Raw genomic sequence first — 20,385 nt, 5'->3', positions numbered from 1 at the left:
CTGATTATATAGACCTCTACAGATTAGTACCAGTAACTTGAACTGCATTGGGAAAGAGATGGGAAGCCCCTGCAGTTTGCAGAGCATAGGTCTAATGTGCTCACTCTCCATTTAACTGATTAGATGGATTGCTGCATTCTGTACTGGCTGAAGCTTCAATTGGTGTTAGGCCACGTCCATAGAGCACATTGTAGGGTACCAACCTAGAGGCAGGAAGATCCTGGAGAGATGTGGTACAGTCAGCATTATCAAGTCACTACACTTCTCTAAGAAGCCAAGAGCAGACAGGTCAAAAATAATTGAAAACGGCAAGCTTCTTTGACTAGGGAATGAGCAGACACAGCCCCCACCAATTCCTGACACTGATTCCCCTTCCAGTCAGACTCACCTCTATCTTTACAGGATAGTGTTTCAGTTGTGTCAGTCTCCTCCAGATCCATGTCTCAAGCAGGCACAGGGAAAGCAAAGAACCTGTGCCATCAGGATCTGACATAAAGGAGCCAAAGAGGTGTAATGTAGTGCATCAATGGCACTGGACTCATATTCAGCTGGTGAAATGACAGAATGGAACCTCTGAGAAACCACATGTGGGGATATGGATGGATGAGAAGTGACTCTTAGAGATGTCTTAGACTGGAAGGAATGAAGCCACTATCCCCATCTACCTTACCAGATCCTGCAAGCTTGTCAGAAATGTGTTCAGTACATTTTGGCCAGCTATATCAAAAGCTGTTGACAGATCTAATCAAATCAACTTAGACATTTAACCTTTAGAATTGACCCCTTCACGAACGTGGCAGGATCCTTTCCAAATTAGAATATCATTACAATAATACCTAAAACTAGAGTAGAGACTGGTATCATCAGTTGGGGCTTATAGGTGCTACTGGGTTGGAATACAAAAAATAACCAATAGTAAATACAACAGCATTATTATTATAAAAATGTAATAGAGAAGAGTGATTTCTAGTGTTTTCAACGGTTTTAGTGGAAGTTTTTTGATTATTAATTATATAGCTTTTGTACCTCAGTTAAAACAACACCACAGAAGAGAACGTATGTTGGATACTGCTTGCTTACTCATGTGGTGGACTTTTACAACGTGAAGTCACAACCTTAGATCTATTTTTTTTTCCCCTTTGACAGAAAGATTTCGAGATTTACTGCTTCTCCATTCAAGTCAGGACACAGAGATTCTACCCAACTTTCAACAAAGGAATTACCCCACGTAAGTAAATTGCCTCTTCAGGAAAACCAGTCTTTGTGAATTCATAGTGAGGGAGAGAAGCATTTATAGCACTATAAATGCTTTCAGCATAAGCTCCTAAGGCAGAGCTGTCAGGGAGCCTCCCATAGAATAAGCTTTGTGCTCTTCACAGCTGCGACAGGAAGAAACAGACATATCTTGCAAGTGCACCCAGCTGTCACAGTGGAGTCAGTGGCAGAGTGTGGATGATAAGCTGCATGGATCAGTGTCTGGTGGAGCTTCATTTCACTTGACATTATATGTCGACATAGGCAGATGTTTTGTCACACTAATCCCCACTCTTGTCTTGTGGGATTCCATCATTCGGGCTGACAGACTCATTTGGATTTTAACAAGCTATCCTATGGAATCATGTGAGTGCTAAAAACAGTTTGACTGCCCTTGTTAGGGACACGTGGGCAGCCAAACCAAAGGAACAGCCGTGCATGCTAGGGAGCAAGCAGTACAGCATCCTCTCATGTTATGCTTCTCTATTATAAAAGCAATGCCATAAGTGATGTGGGGGAGTTAAGAGATTACCCCCGTTAGAAAGTTTCTGTCTTTCAGCCTCTAAATCCATTCAAAGATTTTAATGTGACGTATCTCCCTTAAACATTGCTCCCAACAAAAATCTCATACCGTGCAATAATGTGTCATTTTACTGAGTGTCTTGATTTAGTTGGGGTGGTCCTTCTTTGAGCAGGAGATGACCTCCTGAGGTCTCTTCCAACCCTAATCTTCTATGATTCTAATGCTATTCCTACAAAGCTAAAGAAAAGCAGAGTTAGATAATAAATAACATTTTTGCCGACTTAATTAAAACAAAGAGCAAAAAGAAAATTGAGTCACATGAAAAAAGAAGGAAAGTGCTTTCAGCAGAGGGTTGATATGAGTCAGTGAGGGGGAAAGACATGGGAAGGCTGTTCCAGATGGCAGGGGCTGCGGAAGTGAAGGTTCTTTCCCGAGCCATGGCCAGATTGCGTGGATGAATGGCAAAAAGGCCAATGTTAGATGAACAGGGGGAGCAGGGTTGGGGAGGAGAGGTACGTGAGAACGGCTGGAGCAAGTCCAAGAGTAGTTTTGAAAACAAGCGGGCGATTTTTTAACTGAATCCTGAAATGAATGGGAAGCTGTTTGCTGTGAGAACGTAACTCTTGTGTACTGTAAATTAAAATTTCAGGCTTAATTTCAAAATGGGATTAAAGTGCACTATGGAATTTTAATGCGCAGCAGCAGGGTCCACATTGGTAGTTAATGTGTGGCAGGGTAGTGCAAGCTAGATTTACACCCAGCTTGCTGTGCACCAAGTTTGTATGGGCAAGCCCTTATTTTTCTAGAACATGCAATAATTAAAGAGTTAGATGTTCATGACTTGCTGAAAAAAAGACATGTCCCATGAGCACAAAAATCTTAAAATACCTAGGGTAAAATCGTGGATTCACTGAAGTTGATGGAAAGTCAGCGCCATTGACTGTCTGAAAGCCAGTATTTCATTGCCAAAACCTACCTGTTTTGTGGATTTGTACTGCAGACCATCATCAGAGTATCTGAGTGCCTTCCATGTAAAACAGATGGGATAACAATATTCCTAGTAACCTTTATGGAGGCTCTGGTTGGGCTCCCTTTTTGTAGTATTGACACTGTTTGGGCTATGGTCAGTTTTTAGTTTTGGTTTGTTGCTTCGTTGCACTCTTGAATAGTTTTGCCCATAGTTCTCTTCTTTGCCTTGCCCTTCCCTTTTTGGTTTCACAGGCACGTTCTCTTCCCCGGTGTAATTTGCTTGGTTCTAATTATAGCAGTGATGACACTGGCGGACCGATTCAATTATGTTCGTATTCTATAAAGAATTATGCACTGAGGAATAAACAAAGACATAGGTGTTTTTATTTTTTGCAGTCAAGGTCTCTGACTATGTCACTGTGTAAAAACAGTAAGATTTATGGCTGGTATTCCTGAAGGTACAGTATACTTGTAGTGTAACTAATGGCTAGGTCTGCAGAGATGCTGAGCAGTTGCAATTCATTGCTGAAGTCAGTGAGAACTGCAGGTCCTCAGCCTCTCTGAAAATCATGCAGTAAATTATTTTCACCAGAATCTCAAGCTGTTTATATTACTGAGCTGTAATGCTGTTTTAAATTGTAATGTTCCCGCATTATCGTACAACAATATGATTGGCTGAACATGTACCATTGCTTGACTAGAATGATTGATCCTAACACATGGAATCAGCCAGGGTTTGGCAGCTAATTAAAAAAATTCTTTACAGATGTTTTCATAAGTAATTGACTGCCGCTTATAATGTCATTAATCAGTACAAAATTGTTTGCTTGTTACCGACACGAGTCATTGGCTGCAGTTCATTTACAAACTGGTTGGTGATTATTGATGCATCCTGATTTCTCTGGGAGTTCTGGTAGAAGCATACGTTTGAGCTCATCAATATGGGGAACGTAGTCAGCCTCATAATATAGGCCATACCCTCATTCCCCTTTAACCTTTTTCCTATTCTGTGCCGATTTCCATTGTATGGAAGTTGAGACCATATAAAGCCAGATCCTGTAAATCAGCACCTCTGCATTGACTTCAGTTGAACAACACTTCTTTGCATTAGCTGAGGATCTGGCCCATAAATTCATCTTAATATGAAGGCGTCATGGGATCTAGGTAGTTTGCAGAACTCATAGAGAGAAAGCCTGGAAACAAGAGAGGAAAAATTGTGAATAGCTTGACTAAGTAATGTCCAGTGGTGGGAGGGTGAACATGAGACCAGCTGACAAATATTCGATGGGTGTAAGCACCAAAGAAAGAGAATGGGAACTAAAGATCCCTAGCACCTCTCTCTAGGTCCTTGCTACCTCATAGTCTCAGGTTCTCGCTTTACTAATGTAATGAGTTTATGAATGCTGATCTTGTCAAGTCACCTGTCTGTGCCTGCTGTCTGTGGCAGTGAAAAAGGAGAAGAGAGAAAGGAGGGTTGTAAGCAGATTTTACTAAGATTCATAGTTAGTGTCATAAATATAAAGGGAAGGGTAAACCCCTTTGAAATCCCTCCTGGCCAGGGGAAAGCTCCTCTCACCTGTAAAGGGTTAAGAAGCAAAGGTAACCTCGCTGGCACCTGACCAAAATGACCAATGAGGAGACAAGATACTTTCAAAAGCTGGGAGGAGGGAGAGAAACAAAGGGTCTGTGTGTCTGTCTATATGCTGGTTTCTGCCGGGGATAGACCAGGAATGGAGTCTTAGAACTTTTAGTAAGTAATCTAGCTAGGTATGTGTTAGATTATGATTTCTTTAAATGGCTGAGAAAAGAATTGTGCTGAATAGAATAACTATTTCTGTCTGTGTATCTTTTTTGTAACTTAAGGTTTTGCCTAGAGGGGTTCTCTATGTTTTTGAATCTAATTACCCTGTAAGGTATCTACCATCCTGATTTTACAGGGGGGATTTCTTTATTTCTATTTACTTCTATTTTTATTAAAAGTCTTCTTGTAAGAAAACTGAATGCTTTTTCATTGTTCTCAGATCCAAGGGTTTGGGTCTGTGGTCACCTATGCAAATTGGTGAGGCTTTTTATCCAACATTTCCCAGGAAAGGGGGGGTGCAAGTGTTGGGAGGATTGTTCATTGTTCTTAAGATCCAAGGGTCTGGGTCTGTAGTCACCTAGGCAAATTGGTGAGGCTTTTTACCAAACCTTGTCCAGGAAGTGGGGTGCAAGGTTTTGGGAAGTATTTTGGGGGGAAAGACGCGTCCAAACAGCTCTTCCCCAGTAACCAGTATTAGTTTGGTGTTGGTAGCGGCCAATCCAAGGACAACGGGTGGAATATTTTGTACCTTGGGGAAGTTTTGACCTAAGCTGGTAAAGATAAGCTTAGGAGGTTTTTCATGCAGGTCCCCACATCTGTACCCTAGAGTTCAGAGTGGGGGAGGAACCTTGACAGTTAGTTATTACAGTAGCGCATAGGGTCCAACTAAGAATGTTGCCCCACTGTGCCAGGCACTATACAAACACAGAGTAGTACCTGGTTCCTGCCCCTGGCCCTTCAACCCTACCCACCTCACAGCTTGTTCTGCTCCTTCTTCAGCAACGTGAGGCATCTTTTGTTTGGACAGGGGCCCATGGAATAGGAAAGAGGCACTCAGATTAGGGATTGGTGGGGTGGGAAGGACAGATAAGAGGAGCAGACCTTGGACAGAAGAAGTGGGACTGGATGGTATGAGGTAAAAAAAACAACAATGTGAGCACCCCCAAACTGGGCAGCAGCATGATGGAGTGAAAATGAGAGACTGCAACAGGAGTGCTGTTGCTCCAGAGTCCAGTAGGGTTGGAGTTAGATCTACGAAGCAGCTTTCCTGCAGGAAGCAGCTCAAATTAACGTTTAAAGTGTCTAATGGTGACCAAAGGCAGCATCAGCGGGTTTTGAAATGGGCTGCAGGCACTGATGTTGGAATGGAAATGAAAATCAGTTTCACGTTAGCAGCCATCTATACGTGCATTAAGTTTTGTATTGTTGCTTTGAATTGGACAAGAATACAACATACACACAAGGGTCAAAAACCTCAAATAGTACTGTAAAACCCTGCAATGGACAAATGCTTGTTGCATTGACTTCGGATGTTTGATGTTACCGTCCTTTAAACTTTGGCAATGCTTATGCAGTCTGTCATTTCCCCTGCAGCAGAATAATTTGTAAACTCATTGGTGATGACTATGGTTTCACATGGTATTCTGATCCCTAATGTGACTGTGACATGAATGGGAGGTACCAAACTTGGTACTTTTTTCACACAATACACAATTAACCTGTGGAGGTCATTGCCACATGATATCACTGAGATCAAGAGCTTAGGATTCAGACAGGAACCAAGTATTTATATGGATATCCAGAAGTGTATTAGTAAATACTAAAGAAATAAGCATTTTTGAAAGGGATATAAACCTTCATGCTTCAGGGCTTAATTCTATTCTGTTCCGTTCTGGTTCTTACACCGCACTCACCACTGTAGTATCTGAGCACCTTCCAGTAGTGCATTAAGCAATGTGACTAACATCTGTCATTGTTAGTTCTCTCATCCTCTCCTCCCTCAGGGGGAGCAGTATGGGGGGGTATTTTATTTTAGATTTTTTTTTAATAATAACAATACATAAATACACTCATGTTGCTCTGTGTTTGTTAGAAAAGGCAAAGAAATGGTGTACAAGCTGGGGAGTTTTGTGATAGTCCTTAATTCCTGGGAGAGTTCATTACACAGTGTTGGGCCAACCCCCGAGAGAGCTCTGTCTCCTCTCCACTGTCTCCAGCCTCTAACTATTGGGACTTAACTATTTAGGCTTTCCCTGGGGTAGGTTATCCCATAACTACCAACTGGAGGGTTTCTTGAACCCTCCTCAGAAGCAGCTTGTACTGACCACTGTCACAGACAGGATACTGGGCTAGATAGGCTAGTCTGAACCAATATGACAGGTTTCAGAGTAGCAGCCATGTTAGTCGGTATTCGCAAAAAGAAAAGGAGTACTTGTGGCACCTTGGAGACTAACCAATTTATTTGAGCATGAGCTTTCGTGAGCTACAGCTCACTTCGTCGGATGTAGCTCACGAAAGCTCATGATCAAATAAATTGGTTAGTCTCTAAGGTGCCACAAGTACTCCTTTTCTTGATCCAATATGGCAATTCCTACATACCCAATTTCCTATGGTAACTTTTAGAGAATGGGGCTTATGGTTACGAAATCAAAGGCAGGCATCATTTGAAGCTGCCGCCTCCCCAGGAAGCCCACCCACAATGTAAAATATTTTTAGGAACAAAACCTAACTGTTAGCGCAAGTTAAAACATCCTGCCATGTGAGAATTCTCACATCCTAATACAAGCATAAAGCGCACAGCTGGGGATGCCATAGGGTGGTTAAACAGGGTGAGGCACATAGCACACAGAATAGTAACAGCCTGGTAAGAGTCTGTGCACAGGAACTGAAACATATAAATGACTAGGACCTGTTCTTCCACTCACACTAGTGTATATCAGGAGTAACTCCATCTTCAACGAGTACTACATATGTGCAAATTCGGGTCCTTTAAGTTCACATCTGCAGTGTCCACACTGGGAAGTTACCGTGCAGCACTTTGGTGCGCACTGCTGTTCACACCCCCGAGTCTGAACTGCGGGGCAGTGTAGCCATGCCCTTAGGCTCCTAACTCACTTAGCTGCTTTTGAAAATGTTGCCGTTAGCATAGTCTTGTAAGAGCACACCTCAAGGTAATTATGAGATCTAATTTGACTCAATATCCTGCCTACCTTATGAGATGTCCGCCTTTTACACATGAATCCACAAATGAGGCAAGAGTGAGCAGCTGACACTAACTATAAAAGATTGGTCTTGAAGAAGACAAAATTATGTTCATTAATCAAGTTGTTGACTCTGACACTTGAACAATTCTCAGAGAACATCCAGCTTAGTTCTAAATATCATGGGCCTGATTGTCCTCTCACTTACACCCATATAATTTCCCATTGACTTTAGTATAGTTACTGCTGATGTGCCCTGCTGTGAGTGAGAGGAGAATCAGCATTCATGTAATCATCTCACATTGCCTAATGACAAACTTCTGAAAGGGGCCAAATTGGACGCTTGTCAAAGATAAAAAGAAAATGATCAGGGGGAAAAATATAAAAGAGCTGAGAGTCACTGCATTTGAATAGGGAATTATGTTGTTAAGTGAAGCATGCTAGAAAGAAGGTAATACGGCACAGAACTGTGCTAATTAGAGACATACCAAGCCCTTGCATACAATATTCTCAGCACCATCCACTTCTAGCAACTTTCTTCCTACTTAAAAGTTACCTGAAAAGAAATAATTAAACCAGGTTTGTGGCCCTTTTGCATCCTCGTGATATTACAGAAGGCCTGATACAATGTTTTCAAGTATGTTGTGTTTTTCTCTATTTGTTTTTACCATAGAAATACCAGTAATGTCAAGTCTTATTTTCCCTGCCTTGGAAGGAAGCTTCTTGGGTGACTCGTAGATTTTAAGCCTAGAAGGGACCATTATGATCATTTAATCTGACCTACTACATAAAACAGGTCATATAGCTTCACCTGGTAATTTCTGCTTCAAGCCCATTATTTGTTTGACCTAGCGCATGTCTTTTAGAAAGATATTCAGTCTAGTTTTAAAGACTTCAAGTGATGTAAAATTCACCACCTCTGTAGGTAACATTTTAGGTATCAGCAGCACCCTGATCACTGACATTGCTACAATCTGGAGAAGGCTACAGGCCCAGCTGAGGGCAGTTACACACTTTCTGTTGGGGGATTGTGAGCACCTGGGTGGCAATCACTGGGCTAACAAGGTAACTGGGGAGAATATAAGAGGAAGAAACAGAAGGCCAGGGTGCAGCTTACAGGTTGGGCTGGGGCTGGGGCGCAGGCTGCAGGCAAGCGTACCCTTACTATAAACCTGGATTGCATGGTTCAGTACAGACCCGTTTACGCGTGAATCCGTTTAACGTGTGGTAGCACCATGCCTCCCAGTGCTACCTGTTTAACACACGAGACTCCTTAACACATGGTACAGGAACTTGCTATGTAGCGCTACAGATTTGCTCACTAACTCACTGACATAGAAATCGACAGGAAGTGCAGAGCGGAAACGTGTTGTACGTCTTTACCGCCGACTGGGGGGGCGAAGGGGCCGCGCTTTAAGGACGGTCCTTTGCTGCGGCAGTGCTGGGCTGCTGCCGGGGGCGGTGGGGAGGGCGCAGCAACGTTAAAGTGCTGCCATGGCAAAGGACCCTGCAGCATTTTAAGGTCCCTGCCCCCTTTGCCCCCTCCTCGGCCGCTGACGGGTGGGGATGGGGGGCAAAGGGAGCAGCTGTGCTGGCGATTTAAAAGGGCCCGGGGCTCCGGACACCGCTACCACAGCAGCAGCATCCAGTGTCCCGGGCCCTTTAAATCGCCACGGGAACCCCGGGCAGCGCAAACCAGGTGGCCTGGAAGGGCTGCCTGGGGATGCTGACCCCTAACCACGCCCCCTCCGCCCGAGGCCCCACCCTTCCGGGGGCCAGAGCCACCCCCACCCTCTACCAGTAAGTGTCCTGAGTTACTTTCACCCCTGTGTAGTAATAAACATGTTTTAATTAGATTACACATTTAAATTTATATTCTTGCAAAGCGCCGTTAACAGATAGGCCTGCAGTATTTGGTATGCTGTAAATACGTATATAATCCTAGATAATTATACATGAATATATATAGATATCTTAAGATATTTCAGCATGGCTCTCTTAACCCGCAGTTTGTTAATACGAGGTCATGACGGCTTGACTCCTGACATCTGCGTGAAAACAGGTCTTACTGTATTACTATGTAAGAGAGGAATAAATACTCATCTCAGTGAGAGACAAACAGCCTTGTGTGTGCTTGTGAAACTACTTGACCTAGCCAGGGAATGAGATTCACTGGGTAGTGCCAGAGGCACCCTGTGATACCCTCAGTGTTCAGAATCGGGGCCTTTTTGAAAGTCTGAATTTGTCTAGCTTCAGCTTCTAACTATTGGATCTCTTTATGCCTTTTTCTGTGAGATTAAAGAGCCCCCTACTATCAGAAATCCCTTCCCTATGTAGATAATTGTAGCCTGTGATCAATTTACCTCTTAACCTTAATTTGGCTAAATTAAATGTAGGCCCTTTGTTCGAGGAGCTATCAGAGGTATCCTGATTAGACAGGTCTCTCTACACCAGGGTTTCCCAACGACCGGTTCGAGAAATCTTCCTGACACAATTTAGGAAGGCAGCAAACTAGTCCCTGGTTTCAGAAAGGTTGAGAAACACTGCTGTGTGCTGGTTTTGAAGCAAATTCCATGATGCAGTGGTGGGCATCTGCTGGGGCTGGACTGAGCTTCCTGGGTCAGAAGCTGCTGCAGAAGGGTTAGCAGGCTCCATTTCCCAGGCAGGGAACTGGAGCAGAGAGCTGCTGCTCTGTGGGGTCTGGGCCAGGAAAAAGCTGTGACAGGGCCCTTTTGTTGAGTTGCCAGGGTTGAAGACACATGACCAAGGGTAAAACTACATTACAATTGACAACTTGTCAGTGTTGAGCCCTAGGTCATGGACTCCTTCGCCACAGCTAGGCACTGAGAGCGGCAGCTATTGGTTGTGCGGCAGATGACTGAGGAAAGAATGAGTTACTGCTGAGCTACACTCTCTGGGTTTCAGAGTAGCAGCTGTGTTAGTCTGTATCCGCAAAAAGACAAGGAGGACTTGTGGCACCTTAGAGGCTAACAAACTTATTTGAGCATAAACTTTCATGAGCTACAGCTCGCTTTATCGGATGAATGCAGTAGAAAATACAGTGGGGAGATTTTATATACACAGAGAACATGAAACAATGGGTGTTACCATACACACTGTAACGAGAGTGATCAGGTAAGGTGAGCTATTACCAGCAGGAGAAGAAAAAAAAAAAACCTTTTGTAGTGATAATCAAGGTGGGCCATTTCCAGCAGTTGACAAGAACGTGTGAGGAACAGTAAGAGGGAAATAGTTCTACTTTGTGTAATGACACATCCACTCCCAGTCTTTATTCAAGTCTAATTTAATTGCAAATTAATTCCAATTTAGCAGTCTCTCGTTGGAGTCTGTTTTTGAAGTTTTTTGGTTGTAATATTGTGACTTTTAGGTCTGTAATCGAATAACCAGGGAGATTGAAGTGTTCTCCGACTGGTTTTTGAATGTTATAATTCTTGACGTCTGATTTGTGTCTATTTACTCTTTTACGTAGAGACTGTCCAGTTTGACCAATGTACATGGCAGAGGGGCATTGCTGGCACCTGATGGCATATATCACATTGGTAGATGTGCAGGTGAACGAGCTTCTGATAGTGTGGCTGATGTGATTAGGCCCTATGATGTTGTCCCCTGAATAGATATGTGGACACAGTTGGCAACTGGCTTTGTTGCAAGGATAAGTTCCTGGGTTAGTGTTTTTGGTGTGTGGTTGCTGGTGAGTATTTGCTTCAGGTTGGGGGCTGTCTGTAAGCAAGGACTGGCCTGTCTCCCAAGATCTGTGAGAGTGATGGGTCGTCCTTCAGGATAGGTTGTAGATCCTTGACGATGCACTGGAGAGGTTTTAGTTGGGGGCTGGAAGTGATGGCTAGTGGCGTTCTGTTATTTTCTTTTTTGGGCCTGTCCTGTAGTAGGTAACTTCTGGGTACTCTTCTGGATCCGATGAAGTGAGGGTAGCTCACAAAAGCTTATGCTCAAATAAATTTTTTAGTCTCTAAGGTGCCACAAGTACTCCTTTTCTTTTTACTCTCTGGGTTGAAGAGGATGTGTTAAGACTCAGTGTAGCTACATTAAATCTAAGAAGAAATTGGGGGGATGGGGGGCTTATGATATGGGCTCTTGCTTTCTGATATAACACATTACTGCCCGCTAGTACTGTGCAGCATAGGATGTCACAATACAGAATTGCCTCACTCCTCCTTGTTTCACTCGGGACTGCCTTTGCCAGACTTACAGAGTGCTGGCCTGAACTGCTGCCCACCCAGCACGCCAACACAAGAGAAGGCCCAGGACTGTAAACTTAAGGGAGTGTGCGCGCTCAGGGACGGGGTGAGTCTCTGCATAATGCTAAGAGTGTTGGCGAGGTGTATGTTGCCTTTGACTATTAGTTGTACTATTGCAGCACCACCTACTGACCAGGTACAATTGTAACAGTTACCCTATATTCATCTGTTGCATTTCCCTCTATATGTTGCTCAGACAACTTTTGGTGAGCACAGCAGTCATCTACAGAGTTTCAGGATCACATGGCTATCCATTACAGCCCATGCACATTTTGATGGCTCCATTCATGTTTCATTTGTCTTTGTGGGTTCCTTTTTTGTGGATTTTTATGGCAAATTTATTTGCCTTTTGTAGACAGCAAAAAGAAATGGGTTTTTTTAGGAGGGATTTTAACAAGAAGAAGGTTGCTTGGTGGAGAAATTGAGAGGATGGCCGTATGAAAAGGGGAGGAGAAACCACAGTATGCATCCGATGAAGTGAGCTGTAGCTCACGAAAGCTCATGCTCAAATAAATTGGTTAGTCTCTAAGGTGCCACAAGTACTCCTTTTCTTTTTAAGGGATGGTTGAGGCTTGTGGTGTTAGTGGACTAGAGGGAGCTGGGGTGAAGTAACACAGTAGAAGACAGGGCAGGGTGGTGTGGTGTGGCAAGAACTTGAATGCAAGAGCAAGGAGTTTGAACTAGATACAGAGTATGAAGGGGAAGCAGTGAGGGGAAATTCCATGGGACAGTTGCTTGTGAGAGGTTCCCAGGATTGTGCCAATGTTTATAATTAAGCAGTAATTATTAGTTATTATTATTTATATTTAGGTAGCATCCAGAGTTCTCACTCAGGTTTGGGACTTCATAATTCTGGCCCCTGTGCTAACAGATTGGTTAAAAGAAGGATCTTGTCCTGAAGATCTTACTTTGAATCCTGATTCTAAGAAGTGCTCCTTAGATCTATGATATTATATTAGTGAAGCCTATCACGCCTTCCGATTATAACCAAATTGTGCTAATAACTGGTATACAGGTGAAAAAGATCACGCCATAGCAGTATCCATGTTAATAAAAGTGCAAGGATTGTGTCTGGATTAGGCAAAACCACAAAGGATTGTGGGATTAGAATCAAAGAAAGAAACAGCACAGCTGCAAGTTTTGGGGCCCCAGATAGAGAAAGGGCAAGAACTCCGCCCTGTCCTTTGCCTGCTGGGGCCCTGATCCTACAATGAACTCTGTGTGGACAGATTTCTGCTGAATTCAGTGTAGGTTACATCAGAATCTGTAGAGTCAATGGAGCAGTACATGAAGCTCATTCCAGGAGCAGTGTTAGTCTTAAAAATGGTAGTAGTAAATTTCAGATAATACAAATGCAAGTATTAAAAAGGTAGGATGAAATCTTGCCCCACTGAAGTCAGTGGAGTTTTGCTATTGACTTCAAGGGAGATAGGATTTCACCCACAGTCTAACAAATTTTGAAGATGCAATTACAAACACTTTGAAAAGGTAGATGTGAGAGAAAATCTTCTGTGCACTGGGAGTTTAATTTTACATGTATATTAGCTGTTTTAAAGTTCCATGTGGCTACATATGCTTTTTTAAGCTTTAAGTCATCTAAATTTCAACAGTTCGACTTTAGCTTTGGTGGTCTGTATAGTACAACATAGTTGAACTGTTTTATTCAAAGCCTTTCATCACTCCTAATTGAGGGTGGGGTTTGCTAACTGGAAATAAAAGATTCATAAAACTTTCAAAATATCTGGGAGATGAAATCATGAATTTGTTTAAAAATGACTAATATAAGACAGCCATAATAGTGTATAGTATATTACTTTTGTTGGTGGAAGGGAGAAGCTTTTTTGTTTTACAGAGCTAAGGAGGAGCTGTGGGATCTTGGGACCAACACTGTTAAAACAGCACTGCAAATATCATGCAAGATAGGACATTACAACTGATTTGATTTTGCTTATTTGGTGATATAAAAAACAATTGTTTTTTTGATAAAACTGTGTGTATACTGATTTAATGTATACCTGCCCCCAGTGAGGGTAATTAACCACTTACAGAGGGATGTGATGGAATCTCATGTAGATGAGGTGGTTATCTACAGCTGAGATTAGAAGGAACACCCTCGCACAATTTGTCATCGTACTTTGGTCCCTAACTGCAAACCCAGCAAAGTGTAGGATAGGAACAGAAGAGACAACCTATTTGGGTTTCAGAGTAGCAGCCATGTTAGTCTGTATCCACAAAAAGAAAAGGAGGACTTGTGGCACCTTCAGAAAAGGAGGACTTTGACTCCCTCAAGGAACTGATGGGCAAGATCCCCTGGGAGAATAACATGAGGGGGAAAGGAGTCCAGGAGAGTTGGCTGTATTTTAAAGAATCCTTATTGAGGTTACAGGGACAAACCATCCCGATGTGTAGAAAGAATAGTAAATATGGCAGGCTACCAGCTTGGCTTAACAGTGAAATCCTTGCTGATCTTAAATACAAAAAAGAAGCTTACAAGAAGTGGAAGATTGGACAAATGACCAGGGATGAGTATAAAATATTGCTCGGGCATGCAGGAGTGAAATCAGGAAGGCCAAATCACACCTGGAGTTGCAGCTAGCAAGAGATGTTAAGAGTAACAAGAAGGGTTTCTTCAGCTATGTTAACAACAAGAAGAAAGTCAAGGAAAGTGTGGGCCCCTTACTGAATGAGGGAGGCAACTTAGTGACAGAGGATGTGGAAAAAGCTAATGTACTCAATGCTTTTTTTGCCTCTGTCTTCACGAACAAGATCAGCTCTCAGACTGCTGCGCTGGGCAGCACAGCATGGGGAGGAGGTGACCAGCCCTCTGTGGAGAAAGAAGTGGTTCGAGACTATTTAGAAAAGCTGGACGTGTGCACAAGTCCATGGGGCCGGATGCGCTGCATCCGAGAGTGCTAAAGGAGTTGGCGGCTGTGATTGCAGAGCCATTGGCCATTATCTTTGAAAACTCATGGTGAACGGGGGAAGTCCCGGATGACTGGAAAAAGGCTAATGTAGTGCCCATCTTTAAAAAAGGGAAGAAGGAGGATCCTGGGAACTACAGGCCAGTCAGCCTCACCTCAGTCCCCGGAAAAATCATGGAGCAGGTCCTCAAGGAATCAATCCTGAAGCACTTACGCGAGAGGAAAGTGATCAGGAACAGTCAGCATGGATTCACCAAGGGCAAGTCATGCCTGACTAATCTAATTGCCTTCTATGACGAGATAACTGGTTCTGTGGATGAAGGGAAAGCAGTGGACGTGTTGTTCCTTGACTTTAGCAAAGCTTTTGACACTGTCTCCCACAATATTCTTGCCAGCAAGTTAAAGAAGTATGGACTGGATGAATGGACTATAAGGTGGATAGAAAGCTGGCTAGATTGTCGGGCTCAACGGGTAGTGATCAATGGCTCCATGTCTAGTTGGCAGCCGGTATCAAGTGGAGTGCCCCAAGGGTCGGTCCTGGGGCCAATTTTGTTCAATATCTTCATAAATGATCTGGAGGATGGTGTGGATTGCACCCTCAGCAAGTTTGCAGATGACACTAAACTGGGAGGAGAGGTAGATACGCTGGAGGGTAGGGATAGGATACAGAGGGGCCTAGACAAATTGGAGGATTAGGCCAAAAGAAATCTGATGAGGTTCAACAAGGACAAGTGCAGAGTCCTGCACTTAGGACGGAAGAATCCAATGCATCGCTACAGACTAGGGACCGAACGGCTATTCAGCAGTTCTGCAGAAAAGGACCTAGGGGTTACAGTGGACGAGAAGTTGGATATGAGTCAACAGTGTGCCCTTGTTGCCAACAAGGCCAACGGCATTTTGGGATGTATAGGCAGGGGCATTGCCAGCAGATCGAGGGATGTGATCATTCCCCTCTATTCGACACTGGTGAGGCCTCATCTGGAGTACTGTGTCCAGTTTTGGGCCCCACAGTACAAGAAAGATGTGGAAAAATTGGAAAGAGTCCAGCAGAGGGCAACAAAAATGATTAGGGAACTGGAACACATGAGTTATGAGGAGAGGCTGAGGGAACTGGGGATGTTTAGTCTACGGAAGAGAAGAATGAGGGGGGATTTGATAGCTGCTTTCAACTACCTGAAAGGGGGTTCCAAAGAGGATGGATCGAGACTGTTCTCAGTGGTAGAAGATGACAGAACAAGGAGTAATGGTCTCAAGTTGCAGTGGGGGAGATTTAGGTTGGATATTAGGAAAACCTTTTTCACTAGGAGGGCGGTGAAGCACTGGAATGTGTTACCTAGGGAGATGGTGGAATCTCCTTGCTTAGAAGTTTTTAAGTTCAGGCTTGACAAAGCCCTGGCTGGGATGATTTAATTGGGGATCGGTCCTGCTTTGAGCAGGGGGTTGGACTAGATGACCTCCTGAGGTCCCTTCCAACCCTGATATTCTATGATTCTTAGAGACTAACAAATTTATCTGAGCAAAAGCTTTCATGAGCTACAGCTCACTTCATCGGATGCATTCAGTGGGATATTTGGGATTTACTTTGGGGAAGGGCCAGGTCATTTTTGTAACAACTTTCCATGAAAAAATTTGAATTTTTGGCAAAAAAAATAAATAAAAACCCAAAGTATGTTGGCCAAAAACTGGAATATTTGGATTCTAAAATGCCCCCACAGGGCCTCATGAGAGTTGTAGTTTTGGTGCCTCATGTTTCCATTCTAATTTATAAGTGGACTCTGTGGTTGGACAGCATCATCCATGATGCACAACAGGCTTCCCTTGCAGTGAGCGGTCACAGTTCATCATGGCAATCACATGGCTGCAGTGCATTACAGGAGATGAACCCAGCCCATGGAGGAGAATTGGAGCACAAGGCATCCAAACTACAACTCCATGAGACACCACAGTAGCATTTCAGAATTATTTCAGTTTTCAGATGAAAATCAAAAGTAAGTCGGTTTTTGAGCATTCAGTTTGTGTATGAAAAAGCAAAATTTTCTGTCAAAAGCAGACAGTCTTGATAAAAAATAGTGTCAACAGATAAATTTCAACTAACCTAAATGACTGGGCCAAGATTGGTCTGTTATGGTCTTCACTTTTGTAAAACACAGTTTTGATGGTTCCAGATTTCTTTAAAGTTTGCCAGTCATTTTGTTGGACACATTTCACAGTAAGACATGTTGGCTGTTCAAGAGCTTGACCTGGTTCTCAGATTACATTTTCCCTGTTTTGACATGAGGCATGTGTCTTCGTGTAAGAGATGAGAAACTATTCCCTCTCTCCAAGGAAGATTTAAATTAGTTACTTGCAGAATTTCTTCCAGGCTTTACGCCCCCATTGGCTCAGTTATTTTTTATGACATTTTACCATCTAAGTCATCAGCTTTCCCAGGGTAAACAAGCATATCTGTGCTTAAAACCAGTTTAAGACTGACCTTGCAACTCAAAATGTGTTTGCTTTCTTATACTGGGTCAGCTTGAAATTAAAGAGCGTGCATATTTTGTTTTCTCTGGCAGTGTTCTTCCAGAGAATATTTTAAAACAAACCTCTTCGGGAGCAGTAAGCTTCTCTGTGCATCTAGAGTCTACGCAGGAGGTGGGGAGAGGGGCAACCCAGCAGTTCTCCTTGCAGAGATACCCAGGAAATGGTAACATGGAAGTATTATCTCCTTTGTAGATCTTTCCAGTTTTCTTATAGACATCTGTGCCCACTGGGGGCCAGGATGCACCACTAGGGAGGCAGAGTGTATGACCTTTGCGTGACCTAGCTGCCCAATAATCTGCTGGGAATCCACCAGGTTTGGGTGCATCACCCTTCGGCTTTTTCTGCTGCGAGGGCAAACCCTGCCCATCAGTGGGACAATGCAGGGAATTTCTATGGGTATTCCTCACAGAGATTTCCCTCTTTCGTCCCGTGCATTGGGTTTGAGCATGGGAGGGGCTGAGCTGATCCAGTCTTTTAATTTGTTATGAAAACAAATGTGATCTAGAGTAACTGAGAAACTGTACATACGGAAATCATCTCACCCTCGATGGCACTATTTCCAAAATCACTTTTGAGACCAGAAATGCACTTTGACACTATGCTGGGTCTCACAGGAGATCTGTCAATGGAGTTAAAGGCAAGGTGTTCCCAGTTCAGAAATATGCATCATTCTTGCTTCATAAAATTTACCTGGAAATATTTCTAACATTTTTATAAACTTCAATATGTGTGAACAGTGCCAGACTGATCTCTCTGGAACCTGGAATCCTGTACCTCAGAGTGAGTGTAGCACACAATAGTGTCACTGCAAACTTTCCCTGTTACCCCACCAGTATGACTCAGATCTGACCTAGAAGGAAAAACTCGATGATTGAGAAGGTAATTTTGATTTATTGTCCATTCAATCCATGGCCATTCTGCTACACATGTCATTGGGTTTCCCAAATGTGCTGGTGATTTTCCAATGAAGACACCTGTCCCTTAGTATCAGTATTTTGAATAAGAAAGGTCTTGTCACATAGGTAACTGAATATCCACGTAGTGGTAAGAACTTTTGAGCACTTCTGACCCGTGTTGTATTTTAACCACTTATAGAGGATGTAGAGAGATGGTCTAGGTATAATTAATGCTGCTTCATTGCAAGGGAGGGAGGAGAATATGGACTAATGACTTCTTGAGGTTCCGTTCCAGCCCTACATTTTTATTATTGTTCCTGAGAGTAAATACAAGGAAGAGTTAGGTACATCTCTCCCCTACCCTTCATATTACACAAGAACCAGCAGATTATAATGAGAATTAAAATTTGAGCAGCATTTGTGAACCTTCTGTTGAATCGGTCACACATCAATTTTACCTGAAAATTATTTATGTAGCAAAGCTCTTTATAAAAATAATGAAGGCCATAATCAGCTTATAATGATAAGGCAACATTACCTTCTTCTAATTAGCATGCACAAAGTTTGCCATATCAGTGGAAATAGAACACAACTTGTTAATAAAAGTACTTCTTATGGAAATCCTTGCTCCAGTTTCATAGCACTGCTTGTTGCTTTGGGCAAATCGTTGCTCTCTTTAATGACACTGTTTTATCCATATTGCTAATGATTTTAGCAAGATAATTATTCTCTGTGATTTTACTGTTGCAATTAGAGTAAAATAAAACCAGAAACCACAAAACTTTGTACTGCAGTCAACAGACAGAATTGCTGTATGACTAAGGCCATTTGTTCTCAGTATGAATTTATCATTGTGTATTACAAAATTTTTAAAAATGAGTGAAAATCCGTGCAAAAAATGACTGTAGTAGATATCTGGGTAAATATCAGGGTAACTATCACTCTTATCTCCTGATTTGTTTTGTTTTTTCCAAAGCTTTAAAAAAAAAAAAAAAAACCTTTAAGTTCTAAAAGATAGTCAGGTGTTTGGTTTTTTTAAATTTTTGACCCATTTTAGCATGAAAACTTGTTCACTAGCTTTTATTTGCTTTGAATGTGGATAACTATCCATGTTATCTATAAAGCTGGTATTGTGTATGTAGTGGATGTGGGATTTAGAATAATACATACACCAATGCCTGAGTCATTCTGCTATTTCTGACCCAGCTCCCCACTCTGAAAGGAGACCTTACTGATTGGTAACCTGGGCTGCCCAGGTTACCGAGCCATCTGTCCTTCCAGAGCAGGAAACTAAGTCTGGGGAGTTCCAGCACTTTCAAAGTTTAGATGAAAATTGGTAAAAACTAATAATGGCTTTTGTAAAACCTGGGAATATTTTGGTAAAAACTGACAACAAAGGGCCTTATATAGGACTCGTACCCAGGGAGCTGGGCATAAAATCCTTCAGCTCCAGAAACCCTTTCTTCTTGACCAAAAGAATCATGAACAAAAGACTCATGACTCATGGTACTAGCAGCTTCCTTCTCGGTGCTGTGGGCCAGCCACAAAGGGGCAACATCGTTCAGTCACTCAGATACACAATGCCTGTGCATTAGCACCTCAGGGTTTGTGTCTAGCACCTACAATTTTCTCAAATTTCCTAATCAGGATGAGGAATTTTGATAGAATTAGTAAAATAATCCAGGTTCTTTCACTGCGAGGTTATGATCAGAATAGGTTGAAAAATGCCCTCTCCTCAGCTCCCCCCCCCCCCGATGTATTTTATTTATTTATTTACTTATTTTGAAAACTTCGACCAGCTGTAGGTGTTCGTTTTTGCTTCAGTCCCAGACGGAAGTGACTGAAAGTCATTGCTAATGCCTAGTCTGTCTGATGGGCTTTGTAGAAATGACTTGATGGGTCTCCATCCAGTTCCTAGGTGGCGGGTGCCTGCGTCACAAATGTTCCTAGAGATTTTTAAAATCAGGTGCATTCTGTTTTTTAAAATGAAGGTGTATGAATTTCATGTATGATTAAAAAGGGAAACATGGAAAATATTATGGTCCATACTATTCCCGGCCCTTGAATATGTGAGCAAAGTGCAGGAGGGAGGAAGAAACCTCCCACCATTCCCCCCTTTATACTCCCATGTGGGACCTAAGAAAAATTATATTCCATGAGCTGTCCTCAGTGCAAGGGTCACTCCCTCCTTGGTGTGCCAGCCCCCCAAAGCTGCTTTGGAGGGGCAGGGAGGATATTGG

General features: G+C 42.8%; 1 protein-coding gene across 2 annotated transcripts in view; it reads left to right on the top strand.

Moving 5' to 3' along the window:
• The window catches only part of NOX4 (NADPH oxidase 4), a 154,574-nt gene that overhangs the window by 90,762 nt on the left and 43,427 nt on the right, over nt 1-20,385 (top strand). For both annotated transcript variants that reach the window (XM_073318104.1, XM_073318024.1), the window contains exon 13: nt 1,147-1,228. In XM_073318104.1, the coding sequence (XP_073174205.1) occupies nt 1,147-1,228 (82 nt within the window). The remainder of the gene's footprint in view (nt 1-1,146; nt 1,229-20,385) is intronic.

This window comes from Lepidochelys kempii, chromosome 1 (assembly GCF_965140285.1).
Source record: "Lepidochelys kempii isolate rLepKem1 chromosome 1, rLepKem1.hap1, whole genome shotgun sequence".
NCBI classification, from domain to species: domain Eukaryota; kingdom Metazoa; phylum Chordata; order Testudines; family Cheloniidae; genus Lepidochelys; species Lepidochelys kempii.
This window is presented reverse-complemented; position numbering and strand designations above follow the sequence as displayed.